This window comes from Mercenaria mercenaria, chromosome 12 (genome assembly GCF_021730395.1).
Source record: "Mercenaria mercenaria strain notata chromosome 12, MADL_Memer_1, whole genome shotgun sequence".
NCBI lineage: Eukaryota > Metazoa > Mollusca > Bivalvia > Venerida > Veneridae > Mercenaria > Mercenaria mercenaria.
In genome coordinates this window covers 40,852,133-40,870,851 of record NC_069372.1, presented here as the reverse complement: position 1 = coordinate 40,870,851, position 18,719 = coordinate 40,852,133, and the positions used below count along the sequence as shown (strand labels likewise).

The 18,719-nt window shown below is 35.4% G+C and overlaps 1 protein-coding gene across 1 annotated transcript; it reads left to right on the top strand.

Moving 5' to 3' along the window:
• Nucleotides 1-189: 189 nt before the first annotated feature.
• Nucleotides 190-16,337, top strand: LOC123543840 (transcriptional adapter 2-alpha-like). Its single transcript, XM_053519824.1, has 12 exons — nucleotides 190-477; nucleotides 1,507-1,598; nucleotides 2,015-2,112; nucleotides 2,338-2,388; nucleotides 2,802-2,966; nucleotides 3,390-3,453; nucleotides 4,414-4,457; nucleotides 5,458-5,568; nucleotides 9,740-9,900; nucleotides 11,584-11,665; nucleotides 13,307-13,380; nucleotides 15,682-16,337. The coding sequence occupies exons 1-12, from the start codon at nucleotides 220-222 to the stop codon at nucleotides 15,859-15,861; spliced, it is 1,380 nt and encodes a 459-aa protein (XP_053375799.1). The 5' UTR covers nucleotides 190-219; the 3' UTR covers nucleotides 15,862-16,337.
• Nucleotides 16,338-18,719: the final 2,382 nt, after the last annotated feature.

The window sequence follows — 18,719 nt, the reverse complement described above, 5'->3', positions numbered from 1 at the left end:
CAGTATTTAAAAAGTTGTACCAAGAGGTAAATTAAGGTAAGTATCTGTAACTTTATACCTAGTTTGTCATACAAAAGCTTTGTAGCTTGTGTTGTATGTTGATTAGATGAAATGTTTAATAAAACTTTCAGATCAATAAATAATGTCCGCCTGAAATAAGCATGTTGACCAAATACACAAAATGCCATACACCAAACTATATTATGCAAATGAAGTTAAATGATGTCAGAGACCAATAAGGCATATAACTTTATGTCATATATTTGTATTTTCAAACAGAAGCTAAGACAGATGGAGACAGTTGAAGATTGTGAGCCATGCTGTTTTTATTGCACTTCCTTGTTGATGGAGCCCTACATTCAGTGTGCTGCCTGTGATAAGTCAGAGAGTCGTGGTACAGTTACACTATGCCTTCATTGTTTTGCAAAGGGAGTGGAGTTTGATGACCACCAAAGTGACCATCCATATACAGTAGTGGTAAGCAGTTCAGTTTGTTTTGCATTCTTTGAACAAATAAAGCATGCTACTGAGCCGTGCCATGAGAAAACCAACATAGTGGGTTTGCGACCAGCTTGGATCCAGACCAGCCTGCGCATCCGTGCAGTCTGGTCAGGATCCATGCTGTTTTCTAACGGTCTCTCTAATTTCAGTAGGCTTTAAAAGTGAACAGCATGGATCCTTACCAGACAGGATGCGCAGGCTGGTCTGGATCCATGCTGGTCGCAAACTCACTATGTTGGTTTTCTCATGGCGCGGCTCATTTTATGGCATTGTCCACAGAAATGTTCACCACTTTTTCCTGCCATGCAGATATCAAAATATATTTTTGTGAGGTGTATAATGTAGCTGTACAGAATGAGTTTTAGTTTGGTTCTCGTTTGATGATTTTTAGCCTGAATAGTTGAAAGTATTCATACAGTATAGCTTTTATTGTCATCACTTTGCCTGTATCCGCATCTGCATTATGGAAGTTTTGCATGCAAGCAAGTTTCTCGAAAAATACAAGGCCAAATGGTTTCAAAACATAATGCAGAAATTATCTCCATACAAGAAATCAATGTTTGAGAACTAGACATGAAAATTAGGTACTTGGCAGTTATAAAATCAAATGCTTCTATCAAGTTTAATAATGTTTTAAAATAAAAAATGAGCCACGCCATAGGAAAACCAACATAGTGGGTATGCGACCAGCATGGATCCAGACCAGCCTGCGCATCCGCGCAGTCTGGTCAGGATCCATGCTGTTCGCTAACAGTTTCTCCAATTCCAATAGGCTTTAAAAGCTAACAGCATGGAACCTGACCAGACTGCGCGGATGCGCAGGCTGATCTGGATCCATGCTGGTCGCAAACCCACTATGTTGGTTTTCTCATGGCACGGCTCATATATTTTATGGCCTTGGTGACATTTTTATAATTGTTTGCTGCAATAAGATGATTTAAATAGTTTGTTAATCTTAATTGATTTTTAACCAGCTGTTACCTTATATTTATTGAAATATTTCAGAAGAACAATTTTCCCTTGTTTGAAAGAAATTGGACAGCACTAGAAGAAATGCACCTGTTAAGAGCTGTATGTGATTGTGGATATGGCAACTGGTATAAAACTTATTTCATCTCCAAATACATTTGTACCAGACTTTTTGAAAACATCATTTTTACAGAAGTCTTATTACTGTGCTCCCGTTTGGAATTTGGTTTCAGCTTGAGGGCTTGCTATTGGTCAGTTTCAAATTCAGAAAACTCAGAAACGACCAATCAGATGTCAGGATTTGAGACTGGTTCCCAAACTCAGTTATATTATTATATACCTGTTGGTAAGTGAAAGCATGCTCACTAATGTTCATGATGGAAACAGATTTTTTTTCATTGTCTTTGCATACAGTATATTGTTTAGCAGATCCTGTATTATTTCATGCTACCATTGGGCCTTGTATGTTAAAAATATTAATCTTGTGTTATGTATATTCAGCAAATGAAGGACAATGATAACATTTTCTTTTTGTTTTCTACAGGGTGGATGTAGCACACAAAGTGAGAACTAAAACATACCTGGAATGTGAAAGACATTACAATCAATGTTATATAGATAATGTGCAAGATGGGCTACCAGGTGAGAGGCAATAAAACTAAGGTTATTTTGATAATGTTCATGATGGACTACCAGGTGAGAGATATTATAAATTATAATCATTGTTTTATAGGTAGTGTACATGATAGACTTAAGTTATATGGCTTTAATTTGTTTAATCATATTTTAGCAAACTTGATGAGAGTAAAAATTTTTAGATTTAGAGTAGTTATATGTAATCATGGCACTTTCATTTCTCTTTTGCAGAATTTCCAGGAAATGAGTTGTCATTTTTCCCTAGGCCGGTTGTGTTTAAATGTAAGTGCTTTTATTAAAATTAGATAATTAAATCAAAGGGAAAAATAGAGATTTACAATACATGAATGTCAGCAATATTTTAGGCTCATGTGAGTTTTTTATAGTTTGATGCCTCCATCAGTCTGTTGAAAGCAAGTTGGCTTTTCTTTGATATTGGTGAGAATAGATTCTGTGTGCTCTAAATAGTTTTGACTGAAACATCATTGCTGTCCATCATCATCATGATCATCATCATCACCATCATTATCATTAAAGTCCATCTTCATCTTCAACATCATCATCAGCAGCAGCAGCATCCTTGTCCTCATTATCAAATGAGTGTATGATCTAAAACAAGTCAGTGTGACTTAAATTCTCACAAAAACTAAACAAAAAGAGTGATCTAAGTCTTTATTTCCCCTATCTTATTTCAGTGGCAGAGGACCCACCACGACCAGCTGAAGGTTCTCAGGTTACCACAGAAATGTCTGGTTATATGGCTGGAAGAGGGGATTTCATGGTGGAATATGAAAACTATTTCGAACATGACCTTCGTAATCTACGATTTGATTTTGAAGAGGATGACCAAGCTGAAACTGGTATATATTGTAATTGTATATTCAAACGATGAATATAAGTGCATACTGCAGTCAAACTTTGTTTGCTCAAGCTCGATGGCCCTACCAGCAAATGAAGTTTGAAGATTCTAGGTCGAATGGTTCTCCAGTCATTACTGCCAAAATTTGTACAAGTTATCAGTAGTTTGAGCCATCACACTATTTACATTGTTATTTGTACAGGGATTTTGCTTGGACGTTGATGAGAGTGTGAGCAAAGGGCAGTGTTCGAATTATCACAGTTAGAGCGAATACAGTTTTACTGTATTTTTAATCAATTTCCTAAAAAAAAACATGAAATTCAATGTTGGTATTCATATATATTTCTTTAGACTCTGGTGCAATCTGTACACTGTATAGTAAAAGAGTGTTGTTTGCAACACTTAACATAATTTTGTTTTTCAGATCTTAAATTTGCAGTTGTTGATGTGTACATGAGATGTTTGAAAGAGAGAAAAAGAAGAAAAAGGTATAAAACTTACAGAAATTTATCGACAAATTACCTTTTATTCAATATTTTTAAGATCCACAGTAAAGAAGTGGGCTAGTGCCTCATAGATGGCCGAGACCTCATTGAGAATTCAACCCATGCCATTCAAGATAACAAACAGAAGCATTATTCAATAAACTGCTAATGTGCTAAAAGTCGTGCATAGTATTTTACTTTAGGTTATTGAGGAGACTATCAACAAACTTGACAAAAGTCAGGTATATTTATTTAATAACCGTCAGTGGGAATGGATTGAAACTTCACATATTTATTCACTATGATGGTGATATGCATTTTACAGGTTCCATAACTCGATCTTGAGTTTTTCTTTAAGTTTTACTTTTTTTTTGACTTTTTAGTTTTTGCTAAAGTTTATGTTTGCAAGCTGGTATCTCAGTAAGTACTAGTTGGAATGGAGTGAATTTTCACTATCCTGTTCATTGTGATGTTCTTACGATAGATTCAGTATTCAGGTTCCATAACATTTTTTTTTGTTGCTTTCTTGATTTAGTGACAAGGCTTTTGAATAATTGAACGTTTCTGTCCTCTTTTCTTCAATAAGTATAATTATATTTAGCAGATTGTAATATAATTGAAATCTTAGTCTGACTACAAAGTTTTACATTAAATTGTATAAAAGATTATTTTGCTGTCAAGGTAAATTGATACAAATTTAATGTCATTTTAAGGAAAGGACAAAAAATTGACAGTGTTCAGAATGGCTTCCTTTTTCATTCTGCTGATAATATTTAAATGGATATACTGGTATCTGTTTTGTTTGTGAACCAGTTTTCATTAAGCTTTCAAATGCACCATAATCCTCTTCAAGGAAAAAATATCAGTAGTGGTTAATAAGTACTAGCCATTTGACAGTTTGTATATTAATATATTGTAGCATTTTAAGATGAAAAGTTAATGGTATGTCTTTTTTCTTTTCAGAATTATCAGGAAGTACGGCTTGATAAACTTAAGAAAGAATATGAGTGAGTGTGAAAAAAAAATTTTTTTTATTAGATATATATTTTGCTCCTACACTTGTTGGGGCGTATCATGTGAATACATGTGCCGGCGGGCGGGCACTCATCAACCAAAAGCAAGTTCGATATTTAAGTCGAACAGTTTTCATCCAGTCTTCACCAAACTTGTTGACAATGTTTTTGGGCATAGTATCTCGGCCAGGTTCAATAACCACCCAAATCTCCCCAGGCACTCTTTGATTATGGCCCTTGAATTACTCTTAAAAACTGCAAATTTAGCCTTGTCCGCTCTCTAAGTCAAACAGTTTTCATCTGATCTTCACCAAACTTGCTGACAATGTTTTTGGGCACAATATCTTGGCCAAGTTCGATAACCACCCAAATCACTCAAGGCACTAATGGATTATGGCCCCTGAATTTTACGTAACTGAATATTTAGATGGGCGTATTTTGTGACAGTCTGGCACTCTTGTTTTACCAGATTTTTAAGAGACCTAAAACTGGTGAGTTTCTATTTGATCAGCTTCCTGCTTTATGTCCTACTTTGGGTCAGATTGCTGGTTGAATACTCTTCATCTGGGTTGAGTTGCCAACATGTATTCCACTTACCACCTGTACCATTTTGTTTAAAATTTTTATACTCACAACCACCATCATTGGCAGTATTTATGTTAAGTGTAAAGTCTACACTACTATTTTAAGGATTCGATGGATGTTCTGGAATTCAAGCATACATCGGGACAATGACTATAGTTTTTAAGAATAATATACAAACTGTTCAGTTTTCATGTAGAAGAACCCTTTCTAAAATTCTTTGGTTTGGCGATGTTCAAATTTCAGAACATGAAATATCCTTCTAAACGTTAATTTGAGTTGACAATAATAGTTTTATTTTGTGGGTTATAAGTTACACTAACACAATTTAGGTCATACAGCATATTTTCACATTGAATGTAAAGTTAAGATCCCAGTTATAAAGTTTTTGTTGTATTTTTTATGTTTGAAGGATCTGTGTATAGAAATGATGTAACATGTGGCCAGTATATGGAAGGATTGCGAGTGTTTGCTCGACTCGTATCACCAGATAACTATGAAATGTTTCTTGAAGCCTTGAATTGTAAGTACACAACTGCGAAGCCTTGAATTGTAAGTACACCAAATTCAGGATGAAATGTTTGGGGCAGAAGTAAATCATACCTACATTTCTTCCACAATATGTAATCTAAAGAGCAAAGGCAAAATAGAGAACTTTTACCACTTGTAACTCAGTATTTTTAAAGATGTCTAACTCTGTCCCCTTCTGTTTCAGAGATAAATTCACTTTGAACAGCAAGAAATCACTTATCAAATGAAAAATTTTCACTTTTGTACAATAAATCAACAAGTCTTGAAAAAGATAAAAAAAAAAAAAACTTATTAGAGAAAAAGGAATACAAGGGAAAAAAATATTTGTCCTAGTCGGCCTTTAACCTACCCTCTTGAAAAAAGTTTAAGTCAAGGTAGGTTTATTGTAGGAATTGAATACTCTTCAAAAGGAGGCACACTATTACATGGGTCATACCTTAGGGCCTTGATTTGTAAGTACATTAGATAACAGTTACTACGAAATGTTTCTTGAAGTTTTCAATTGTAAGTACATTAGATTAAGAATGAAATGTTTCTTGAAGTTTTGAATTGTGAGTACTTAGATAACTATGAAATATTTCTTGAAGCCTTGAATTGTGAGTACTTTAGATAACTATGAAATGTTTCTTGAAGCCTTGAATTGTAAGTACTTTAGATAACAATGAAATGTTTCTTGAAGCCTTGAATTGTGAGTACTTTAGATAACTATGAAATGTTTCTTGAAGCCTTGAATTGTAAGTATACTAGATAACTATGAAATGTTTCTGGAAGCCTTGAATTGTAAGTATACTAGATAACTATGAAATGTTTCTTGAAGCCTTGAATTGTAAGTATACTAGATAACCAAGAAATGTTTCTTAAAGCCTTGAATTGTAAGTATACTAGATAACTATGAAATGTTTCTTGAAGCCTTGAATTGTAAGTATACTAGATAACTATGAAATGTTTCTTGAAGCCTTGAATTTTAAGTATACTAGATAACTATGAAATGTTTCTTGAAGCCTTGAATTGTAAGTATACTAGATAATTATGAAATGTTTCATGAAACGTTGAATTGCAAGTACACCAGATTAAGGATGAAATGTTTCTTGAAGCTTTGAATTGTAAGTACTGTAGGTAACTATAAAATGTTTCTTGATGCCTTATATTGTAGGTACATATAATAAACCATTAAATTGTGCCAGCTAAGTGCTATCATAAAATTTTAGTTTAAATTTTCAGATTTTAGATTTGCCTCATGAGTTTGTTTTTTTTTAGGTGATATTGCCAAGTTCATTTAGAAGTTATCATTAATTCCAACACATAATTTATTGTTTTGAAAAACATTTGTGCTTTTTGTGCCAATTAGAGATAGCTATTATTTTTAATGTGTGTGATGATACTTTTTGTGCCCCCCTCTCCCCCATGAGTGGTGGGGGCATATAGATTTGGTCTTGTCCGTGCGTCTGCCCGTGCATCCGTCCGTCCGAAGTTCGTGACGCGCCTAGCTCAAAAGTATTTGATATAAATTGATGAAACCTTGCATGAGTCTTTATCATGATATGAACTTGTGCACCTCCTATTTTTCATCTGACTCCGCCCCTATTTTCAGAGTAATGGCCCCTGAAATAGTCAAATTTGCACATTTTTACCTTGTGACAGGCCTAGCTCAAAAAGTATTTGATATAGATTCATGAAACCTTGCATGAGTCTTAATCATGATATGAACTTTTGCACCTCCTATTTTTCATTTGGGTCCGCCCCCTATTTTTAGCTCACCAGAGCACAAAGTGCTCAGGGTGAGCTATTGTGATCGCTCACCGTCCGGCGTCCGTCCGTCCGTCCACACTTTCCTTTAAACAACATCTCCTCCTAAACCAACAGGCCAATTTTGATGAAACTTCACAGGGATGTTCCTTGGATGGTCTTCTTTAAAAATTATTCAAAGAATTGAATTCCAGCAGAACTCTGGTTGCCATGGCAACAGAAAGGAAAAACTTTAAATATCTTCTTCTCAAAAACCAGAAGCCCTAGAGCTTAGATATTTGGTATGAAGCATTGCCTCGTAGACCTCTACCAAATTTGTTCAAATCATGACCCCGGGGTCAAAATTGACCCCGCCCTAGGAGTCACTTGATTTTACATAGGAAAATCTTAAAAAATCTTCTTCTCAAAAACCAGAAGCCCTAGAGCTTAGATATTTGACATGTAGCATTGCCTAGAGGACCTCTACTAAAGTTGTTCAAATCATGACCCCGGGGTCAAAATTGACCCCGCCCCAGGGGTCACTTGATTTTACATAGGAAAACCTTCCAAAAATATCTAAAAATAAACAGAACGCCTAGAGCTTAGATATTTCACGTGCAGCATTGCCTAGTGGACCTCTACAAAATTTGTTCAATTCATGACCCCCAGGGTCAAAATTGACCCCGCCCCAGAGGTCACTTGATTTTACATAGGAAAATCTTCAAAAATTTTCTAAAAATAAACCAGAAGGCCTAGATCTTAGATATTTCACGTGTAGCATTGCCTAGTAGACTTCTACAAAATTGTTCAAATCATGACCTCCGGGATCAAATTGACCCCGCCCAATGGGGTTACTTGATTGTACATAGAAAAATCTTCAAATTTTTCTAAAAATAAACCAGAAGGCCTACAGCTTAGATATTTGACATGTAGCATTGCCTCATGGACCTCTACAAAATTTGTTCAAATCATGACCTCGGGATCAAAATTGACCCTGGCCCAGGGGTCACTTGATTTTACATAGGAAAATCTTCAAAAATTTTCTAAAAATAAACCAGAAGGCCTACAGCTTAGATATTTCACGTGTAGCATTGCCTAGTGGACCTCTACAAAATTTGTTCAAATCATGACCCCCGGGGTCAAAATTGACCCCGTCCCATGGGTCACTTGATTTTACATAGGAAAATCTTCAAAAAAATTCTAAAAATAAACCAGAAGGCCTAGATCTTAGATATTTGACGTGTAGCATTGCCTAGTAGACTTCTACAAAAAAAATTCAAATCTGGACCCCCCAGGGTCAAATTTACCCAGCCCCAGGGGTTACTTGATTGTATATAGGGAAATCTTCATAAATTTGCTAAAAAAAAACCAGAAGGCCTAGATCTTAGATATTTGATATGTTACATTGCCTAGTAGACTTCTACAAACTTTATTCCATTCATGACCCCCAGGGTAAACTTGGCCCTGCCCCAGGGGTTACTTGATTGTACATCAGAAAATCTTCCAAAAAAATTCTAAAAATCATCAGTTTGACATTTGAAACATGTAGCTCATATTACTCTGGTGAGCGATCCAAGGTCATCATGACCCTCTTGTTAGAGTTATGGCCCCTGAAAAGTCAAAAATGTACATTTTCACCTTGTGACGCACCTAGCTCAAAAAGTATTTAATATAAATGGTTGAAAACTTGCAAAAGTCTTTATCATGATATAAACTTGCACACCTCTAATTTTTTGGCTGGCTCCACCCCCTATTTTTAAAGTTATGGCCCCTGAAATAGTAAAAAAAATGCACTTTTTCACCTGATTATGTGCCTAGCTCAAAAAGTATTAGATGTAAATTCAGGAAACCTTGCTGCAGTCTTTAACCTGATGTGACCTTGCACACTTGGCATTCTTCTTGAGAATCTTAGCTCTTATTACAGAGTTATGTCCCTTGAAATAGCCAAAATAGTGGATTTTTTGTTTGTAATGCTCATAGCTCAAAAAGTATAGGGCCTAGAATAATGAATCCTTTTCATAAAATGTTTGTTGAGGCTATACCCCATTAAGACTGCAAACATTTGAATTATTGCCCCTTATTTGTGACAAATGTACCAGTGGGGGCACATTCTGTGTCCTACAGACACATTCTAGTTCATTTTGACCTAGTTGAAATCAATTGCTGTTGGTAAAATAACATAATTCCTGGTAATGATCTATTGGTTGTTTGCGGATTTTCAGCTTGGGCTGACATAAAGAAAACCTGAATATATTACCTAAGTTTATTTGTATGGCCAAGGTGAAAGAGAACTGAAAGAAAATAATAAATGCATTTTTATGTGCAGCTTCAGAAACAGTTGATCTATTTGCAGGCAGTTATTAGTATATAAAGTTATAAGATACAAATACTACTCAAAATAGTAAATTATAATTTTAAAAAATCTTTTCATTTTTCAGACGAGCAGGAATTGAAGAATGAGATAAGACATTTGAAGGAGTACAGAAGTAACGGTCTCACTAAGTTGCAACATATAAAGATGTTCCGTCTGTTAAAGAAAAAGCGCGAAAAGGAAAGAGGTGATCGACATTTGCTCAGTGATGTGGTCTCACACATAAGGGTTTGTTTTGTTTTAAAATGCGGTTTGCATTAATTCTCACTTTAACTGCATGCTTCCAGTCCCTTGGGCTAAAACTTTATCCGTGGACTTGATTTACAGGCAAGTTTAATATTTCTAATGCAACTTCCCTGCAGAAGGTCATCTTATCTCGTCCATCTTCACATAAACTTTATTAAAAGGGCCTTACAGAACGTCTATTACGCAGTTCCTTCCTATATTTTGAGAGATCTTAATCAGTAAATTATTTAGTCTATATTAGATGGAGACTTCTTAAAATATTTTTGATTTCTTATTATTTCAAGTTCAAGACTATTGTATTTAGAATCTAAGAAAAACAACAGCACTTTTGTGGTGTTATATAATCATACTTGAGCCGTGCCATGGGAAAACCAACATAGTGGCTTTGCGACCAGCATGGATCCAGACCAGCATGCGCATCCGCGCAGTCTGGTCAGGATCCATGCTGTTCACTAACAGTTTCTCTAATTCCAATAGGCTTTGTCTGGATCAATGCTGGTTGCAAAGTCACTGTGTTGGATTTCTCATGGCACGGCTCATATATTGAAATGTTTTTATGCACAGCATCCAGTTGAAGCAGTATGTTTTGTACTGTAGATTAGGTATTGGGACTAGGATTGCACTTTTCAGTCTGTCTATCTGTTTGCAATTTCGTGTTCATTCCATAACCGTGTCATTCATCAAGGGATTTTAATATTACTTGTTCCCAATGATAAGACGACATGTCTTGCACGGAACCCGGACCCCAAGCTCAAACTTCAAGATCACAAACAGAAGTCGAAGGTCAAAAGGGCTTTTTCCTATCCAGGTTGTACCTCAACAATCCATGAAGAGATTTTAATATTACTTGGCACAAATGTTCCATGCAATGAGACAATGTACCTGTAGCTGAAAGTTCAAGGTCATACTTGGCAGTCAGAGGTTAATATGGCAAGAACAGGGTCTATTTTGTGTCTGCTCCAGAACACTGCAATCCATGAAGGGATTATAATATTACTTGGTGTAAATGTTCACCATCCCATAAACCGACGTGTCATGCACAACATCTAGACCCCTAGCTCAAAGGTCAAGGTCACACTTGTAGGTCAGAGGTCATTAGGAGTTTTTAATTTTTGCTGTCCAGTTTGTTACTTGGTCATCCATGAAGGGATTTTAATATAGCACAAACTCTTCATAATGAGATGACTCGTCATGCACAATACCCAGACTTTTAGCTCAAAGTTCAAGGTCACATTTGAAGGTCAAAAGTCAACATTGGTCTTTTCCTGTCCAGTCTGTAAAATATGTTAATGTAAGCTTATGTGTCATATGAACCCAATTAAAAAACTGTGTATTTTCTTCAGAATTACTTCCCTTTAATATGATGATTTCTCACATGTTTTCTCGTATTTTCCCACCAATTTAAAAATGAAATGTTCAAGAATTAAGATTTAATTATTTTGAATTCAGGAGGTGCTTTATTCACAAATATTAGTAGAAAGTAACCCACTGCGAGTATAAATCTTATCAACTGTAGTAAATTGTTATGAACAGAAAACTGATAAATTTTCTTCTCACAAACTTCCTAAGATCTGGCCCAAGTCTGTTGGATAAATTGCTCACAATTTTATCCTTAATGTACACTTACCTTTTATTCACAATTTTTCAACTTTATATCATACACAGGATGAGTCTGCTTGTCAGTCCTGGCTACAGAGACAAGCTGCCTTAGAAAGTCTTGGTAAATCTTCACATCTGCCAAGTGCACGTAAGTCGTTTTTTAAAGGTTCTTGTTCATTAGATTTCTTCGGAACTGTCTAGTTAAATTTTTTTGCCAGGTTTTCAAAAATACTTGTTATACTGGTGGATGTCTTCAGGAGGACTGTGTCAAACTTTAATTTCCGCCCAATAACTAGAGTGAGGAATTACCCTATGCAGTGAAAATGGGAATAAGGGTAGCTTGCTTAGTGATAGAGTTTGAAATTGCATAAAATCACTAGGTCAAGGTGACTGTTATTAAAAGTAGAAAAAATGGTTTCTGCTCAATGACTTTAGTTTGGATTGATGTATTGAAATTATGCTTGACCTATAGAATTTTAATAGCTTTTAGTAAAACCAAGATTGGGATTATCTATAGCATTAGTGGAATCAAGTTCAAGGTCAGCATAATTTGAATAATCTGTATACATAGAAAATTCAACTGTGGCACAGAGTTTAAATGTTGGTCTGTTGTTCATTTTGTAATGTTGAGTAGATGGGCTGCGGTTCAGAGTCCGGTCTGGGCCTAACTTTTTGTGTCCCCACATTTTTGCTGGCAGGTGGTGGCAGAGGGCATTTAAGAGTTGCCCTTGTCTGTTTATCTGTGAATCAATCTGCCTGTTAAAATTTGTGTAGCATGTAGCATCTCAAGAAGATTTTGACCCAGAGACATCAAACCTCACAGTATTGTCATTCAGCATGTGAAGTTGTGCACCTGGTGATTGAACTGAGATTTTACACAGCCAGACCAGAGTTTTGGCCCTTGTCTTAGACAAATATATGCATAAAAAGGGCCTAAAAGATTGTGCACTAGTGTCCTATGGAGACACATCTAGTTTTTTAATAAAAAAAAGAGTGATTTTGCTGCCATAGGGTCAAGGTCACAGTTACTTAAGCTAAAAAATTTCTCTTTAGCATTTACTTACTGTTACCAAACTTGGTGTGTAGCAAACTTATTATTATGAAGCACTGGCTTTGGATTGTATTTTAAGGTCACTGTTACTAAAAATAGAAATATGGCTTCCACTTAGTATCTTCAGTTTGGGTAAACCTGTTGTCAGCAAACTTAGTATATAGTTTAGGGTAATGTAACTGGTATGAGGAATGTGTGTTAGTGTATTTTCTAGAGGGCAGGCTGCACCATGTGTAACATGATTCACAGCCTTTGTGACAGAACTTGGCATCATTGCTTGTTGTATCTATGCTTCTATAAAGCATGATTGGATGCAGTCAGATATGTATAACAGAACATGACCCTTTTTAAACAGAAAATGATGGCATGATGCAATGTATCAAAATCTGAATTTCATGGAATTTCCATGTCCCTAGTTTATGTATTCTGAAATGTGTTTCAGTGAAAATGCTAACAGAGAAGGAGCACAGTATCAGGTACAAGTACAGTCAAACTTCATTTGCTTAAACTCAATGGGACCAGCAAAATTTGTTCAAGTTATCAGTAGTTTGAGCCATCAAACAATATACATTATATAAGGATTTTACCTGGATCTAACGATGAGTTTGAGCAAGGGGCGGTGTTCGAAATATCCATGTTCGAGCGAACGAAATTTGACTGTATTTGAAAGTGTATGCTTTGAATGTATACAACCTGATTGTACAGACATTAAAAATGCAAGCCTTCTGTTTATTTCAGCAAGGAGAACAGCACCTCCCCTGGATGTAACAGGTCTCCCAAGCTATGATAGGCTTAGTGTTAAAGAAAGGGAGGTACGTCCTTTGGAATTCGAGATACCAAGTTTCATCTGTGTATTGTCTTTGTGTCAAGCATTTAAGACAAGTGTTGATACCCAGCGGCGGTGTTCTTGTTACCTATGTGTTACAACTTTTGATAATTTAAAACCAAAGTGTGCTTCAAATGCTTTATGCACTCTGTTGAATATTCAGGAAGGGATGCTTTATGATGTTTTGAGCATCTCTGCTGCCATTGTAGGGGACAACAGTTAACCTCTCATGAAAGGCTGATGAAGTTAGAAACTGTCAGAAATGACCTATTTTCATTTATGCAGAGCTTTAGCATATCATTTGATTCAACAGATACAAATTAGTAAGATAAATCAAAACTTACCGATGTAACACATACATGTCCAAACAGGCTGAAGTCAGAAGTAATGGGGCAAAAACTTTATTCGGTGTGAAGTAGTGGGCGTCAAGCTTTCTTGTTACAATGGTATTGCAGAACTTTACCTGTGATTTAATTGTTTAATGATCTCTTAAATTTTCTTCCCTCTTGCTGAAATTATTGTCAGTAATTCTTTAGCCTTACGGTTCATTATATGAGTTTCACTTTTTATACTTTTTATACTTTGAGATTTTCCATCTAGAATATTTTGGATATAATTTCTCAGCCTTAAAATATTTGCAGCAGGCCGTGATAAATTCAAAATGTGTTTTCCAAAATATAGAACTTTTCAAAACTTTGCTGCTAATCAAATCAGTTTTAAATGGTGAAATATAAAACAAATAGAATTACTGTGAAATCATTAATATTCATGGGGGACTAATTTTCATGGATTTCGTCGTCAATCTACAAAATTAATCCCAACGAGCAAGTAAAATTCCCATTCATTTTATGTTCAAATTTGAAATCTACAAATTCATATCCCACACAATTGCCATTTTGGCCAAATCCACGTAATTTCCTGCCCATGAAATTAAATTATTTTACAGTATATTTTTAGCTCATCTGATTTTTTGAAAAAAAATGATGAGTTATTGTCATCACTTGAGCGGTTGTCGGCGTCGGCGTCGGCGTTGCCTGGTTAAGTTTTATGTTTAGGTCAGCTTTTCTCCTAAACTATCAAAGCTATTGCTTTGAAACTTGGAATACTTGTTCACCATCATAAGCTGACCCTGTATAGCAAGAAACATAACTCCATCTTGATTTTTGCAAGATTTATGGCCCCTTTTGTACTTAGAAAATATCAGATTTCTTGGTTAAGTTTTATGTTTAGGTCAACTTTTCTCCTAAACTATCAAAGCTATTGCTTTGAAACTTGGAATACTTGTTCACCATCATAAGCAGACCCTGTACATCAAGAAACATAACTCCATCTTGCTTTTTGCAAGAATTATTGCCCCTTTTGGACTTAGAAAATCAGTTTTCTTGGTTAAGTTTTATGTTTAGGTCAGCTTTTCTCCTAAACTGTCAAAGCTATTGCTTTAAAACTTGCAACACTTGTTCACCATCATAAGTTGACCCTGTACAGCAAGAAACATAACTCCATCCTGCTTTTTGCAAGATTTATGGCCCCTTTTGGACTTAGAAAATATCAGATTTCTTGGTTAAGTTTTATGTTTAGGTCAACTTTTTCTCTTAAACTATCAAAGCTATTGCTTTGAAACTTGCAACACTTGTTCACCATCATAAGCTGACCCTGTACAGCAAGCAACATAACTCCATCCTGCTTTTTGCAATAATTATTGCCCCTTTTGGACTTAGAAAATAATTTTCTTGGTTGAGTATTATGTTTAAGTCAACTTTTCTCATAAACTATCAAAGCTATTGCTTTAAAACTTGCAACAGTTTTTCACCATCATAAGTGGACACTGAACATCAAGAAACATAACTCTATCCTGCTTTTTGCAAGAATGATGGCCCTTTTTAGACTTAGAAAATCATGGGTAGGACAATATTTCTATTACACAAAAAAAAATCAGATGAGCGTCAGCACCCGCAAGGCGGTGCTCTTGTTTCATTTGTGTTTGATTTACGATTCACTCAACCAGGAAAAAACAATAAAGTTAGTTCCACACATATTTATTTATTTATTTATTTCAAGTATAGTCGGTCTTAATCTGCTCGAATTTGGATAATTTTGACACCACCCTTTGCTCGAACTCGTCATTAGGTCTTGGCAAAATCTCATTATATTTTGTTTGATGGCCCGAACAAGCCATAACTCGAACAAATTTTGCTGGTCCCGTTGAGTTTGAGCGAACAATGATCGACTGTATATGCTTTCTGCCGTAAAGTTAGTAATTGTCTTGATAAAGCTATTTATATTTCAGTTGTGCTCACATTTACGTCTTATACCAAGTGCTTACCTGGATTTTAAAGTTGCGCTGATTAACGAGAGTGATAAACATGGAGGACTTCGGCTGGCGCAGGCTCGTCAACTGATCAAGATTGATGTGAATAAAACGCGTAAAATATTTGACTTATTGCTACAAGAGGGAGCTATAAAATAAGATCATATGCAAATTGTGATGTTTTCTGTCTATTCTAAAATATGTCTCACACTTTCTCTGGAAAATATTAATGTTTCAAACAACACGATGCATGAAATGACATGTATTTTGTCTCTAGATGGAAAGTTATATTGCATGTTTAGTATATTTCAAACTGTCAAAGATGTTGGAGTTTTAGTTAAGCAAATAACAATTTGTTCATTGTTACATTTACAAATATATTGAAATATAGTACGTCATATATGGATATCTTGAACAAATACGTAACAGAAATGTTTATGAGGAGAAAATGTTTGATAGTGTTATGTATTTTAAGTCCTATGAAGCTATTTTCTGTACAAAATATATTGTATGGTGTATGACCATAGTTTTATGTACTGTTCATTTTTGTTAGAGTATGGTATTGCATATACCACCATATTTAATTTTAATAACAGTTTTCTTGGAAGAAATAAAGTTTACTTTAAATTTTCTAACTGGCATTAAAATTTTCTTTTCATTAAATGAAAACCTGATATGAGAATGGAACCCACTGTCACTGGCTTTTAAAAGAGCTGCATACTGTGAAATTATAGATATTCATCAGCGTAACTAATTTCATAGTTATGTCAGTCTGTTAAATTAAATCCTAGCAAATTTGCCATTTGTTTTATCGTCAAAAGTTGATTTCCACAATTTCATTTCCCCATGAAATGGCCATTTTGAAAAGCCAGTAGATTTGAGGCCCATGAAATAAAATGATTTTGCTGTATTTATGTAGAGTCTTTCCATTGTCCATGTTTGTTCTGCCAATTTTAAGAACAGGACAGATTTTTGTTCTTTTACACATTTATTTTTCTAACAGATCAACCATTGTGAACTTCAGTTTGAAATGTATATTGGTACTTTGATATGATTAGTTGATATGAAAGGCATGCTCATCATTGCTGTTTGGTGTATGGAGCCCACCCACTTAGCTCAGTAGGGAGAGCGCAGATCTATGGATCAGGGGGTCCCATGACAATAATAGGTCATATGGCAACTTTCCAGCGTTTGATTTTGGAGGAAGACACACGGAGCCCCTCTGTGTATTATTTAATCATGCTTGGGCACCTGGGTAGAAACACTGACCTTCTGTAAGCCAGCTGCACAGCTTCCTTGTGTGAAAAATTCATGGCCCCAAGCCAGGCTTGAACCCTCATCAGTGAGGGACAAGTGATTTGAAGTCGGCTACCTCAACCACTCGGCCACCAAGCAAAGTTTCAAACCAACATTGGAAAGGGGCAAGTGATTCAAAGTTGGCTGTCTTAACCGCTTGGCCATGGAAGCACCTCGTAAAATGAAAGATTGTAGGATTTTTTATAGAGTATAAAAACATGAATTTTGTTTTAACTGTAACTTTATTTCAAATTTTGATTAACAACTGTAACAATAAGGGAATATATTCGGAGTATTCAGAATGGAAACATACTGGACACAGCTAACATAATACAATAATCTGGTGATCAATATCAAAACTGCTAGCAAACAGGCAATAGCTTGCATGTACAATTACTAAGCAATTTATTTTCTGGGCATGATTTACCTTGGAAAAAAAATTCATAAAAAAAGGTGAACTTTACCAGCCTGACATGAGCTAGATAATTTAGAACCTGAACAATTATGACAGCTTAATGAGGTAACTTCAACAAGAGGTAACTTCAACAGTTACCCTAAATCACCTACCTAAAACTGACTATTTGACCTTGAATAAATGTATGTATATTACTTTACGAGACAAGTGTCAGTATACTGATATAAACACTGAATTCCCGAAAAGGACTGCCTAAAGGGGCCCCACTTCTGGACAGTCAAACACCTTTAAAAACACCATTTTCAAAGAACTGTTACACATGTTCGTTTTGATGCATTTGCAATAGCGCGAGAGTGGTGAACAAGGTGTACAGTAAAACAGTTTTCAGCAATTGTTTATCTTTATTTCTTTACAAATAGCATTCATTTTTAAAGGGAAAAAACTTTTTCTCAACGAATACTTAAAATATTCAGAAAAAGTTGTCTCCCTTTGAAAATTAATGCCATTTGTACTTAAAATATTTGGAAAAAGTTGTCCTATCGCTCCTGTGAAGTTTCATCAAAATCTGTCTAGCAGTTTGACCAGCGAAAGCTGGATAAGATTTTTCCTTTTTTAAACTCTGGTGGCCATTACTGTGCAGCTAAGCTGAACATGCCAGCGATATGCACAACTAGGGTTGGTACTGATCAATCCTGTGAAGCTTGTTGAAATCCAGCCAGCTATCTGACCTGTGAAAGCCAAACAAAACGAGACTTTTCTATCTTCAGCTCTGGCAGCCATTTTGTGCAGCAAAGCGGAACTTGTTGGCGGTGTGCACAACTACACTTGGTACTGATCACTCCTGTAAAGTTTCATCAAAATCCGGCAAGCAGTTTGACCTGTGAAAGCCGGACAAGCTTAATGCGGACGGATGTACAGGCAGACTGCCAAGGCAAAAACAATACCTACGGGGTAGACATAATTAAACTTCATGATAAATTGATTCAATTTTCTTAAATATTCACTTCAGTACATAGAATATCACAACTCATATAAAAAACCATATAAATTCCAAAAGCCACGTGTTTTTATTTAGATTTTCTAGAAAAATTCTTGCATATTATAAAAAATTTGAAAAAAGTAAAATGTCTTAATGGACAACTTTTTTCCTTTTTACTGTGTATCGTTATGTCGATTATATCAAATACAATAGAGAGAAACAAAAAGATTTCCTGCTTTTAACACAAGATATTTAGACTAATTACTCAACTTTAGGCTCATCTTGACAAAGAATCCTCGCTGCCTGGCTTAGATATTTTTTTAACAA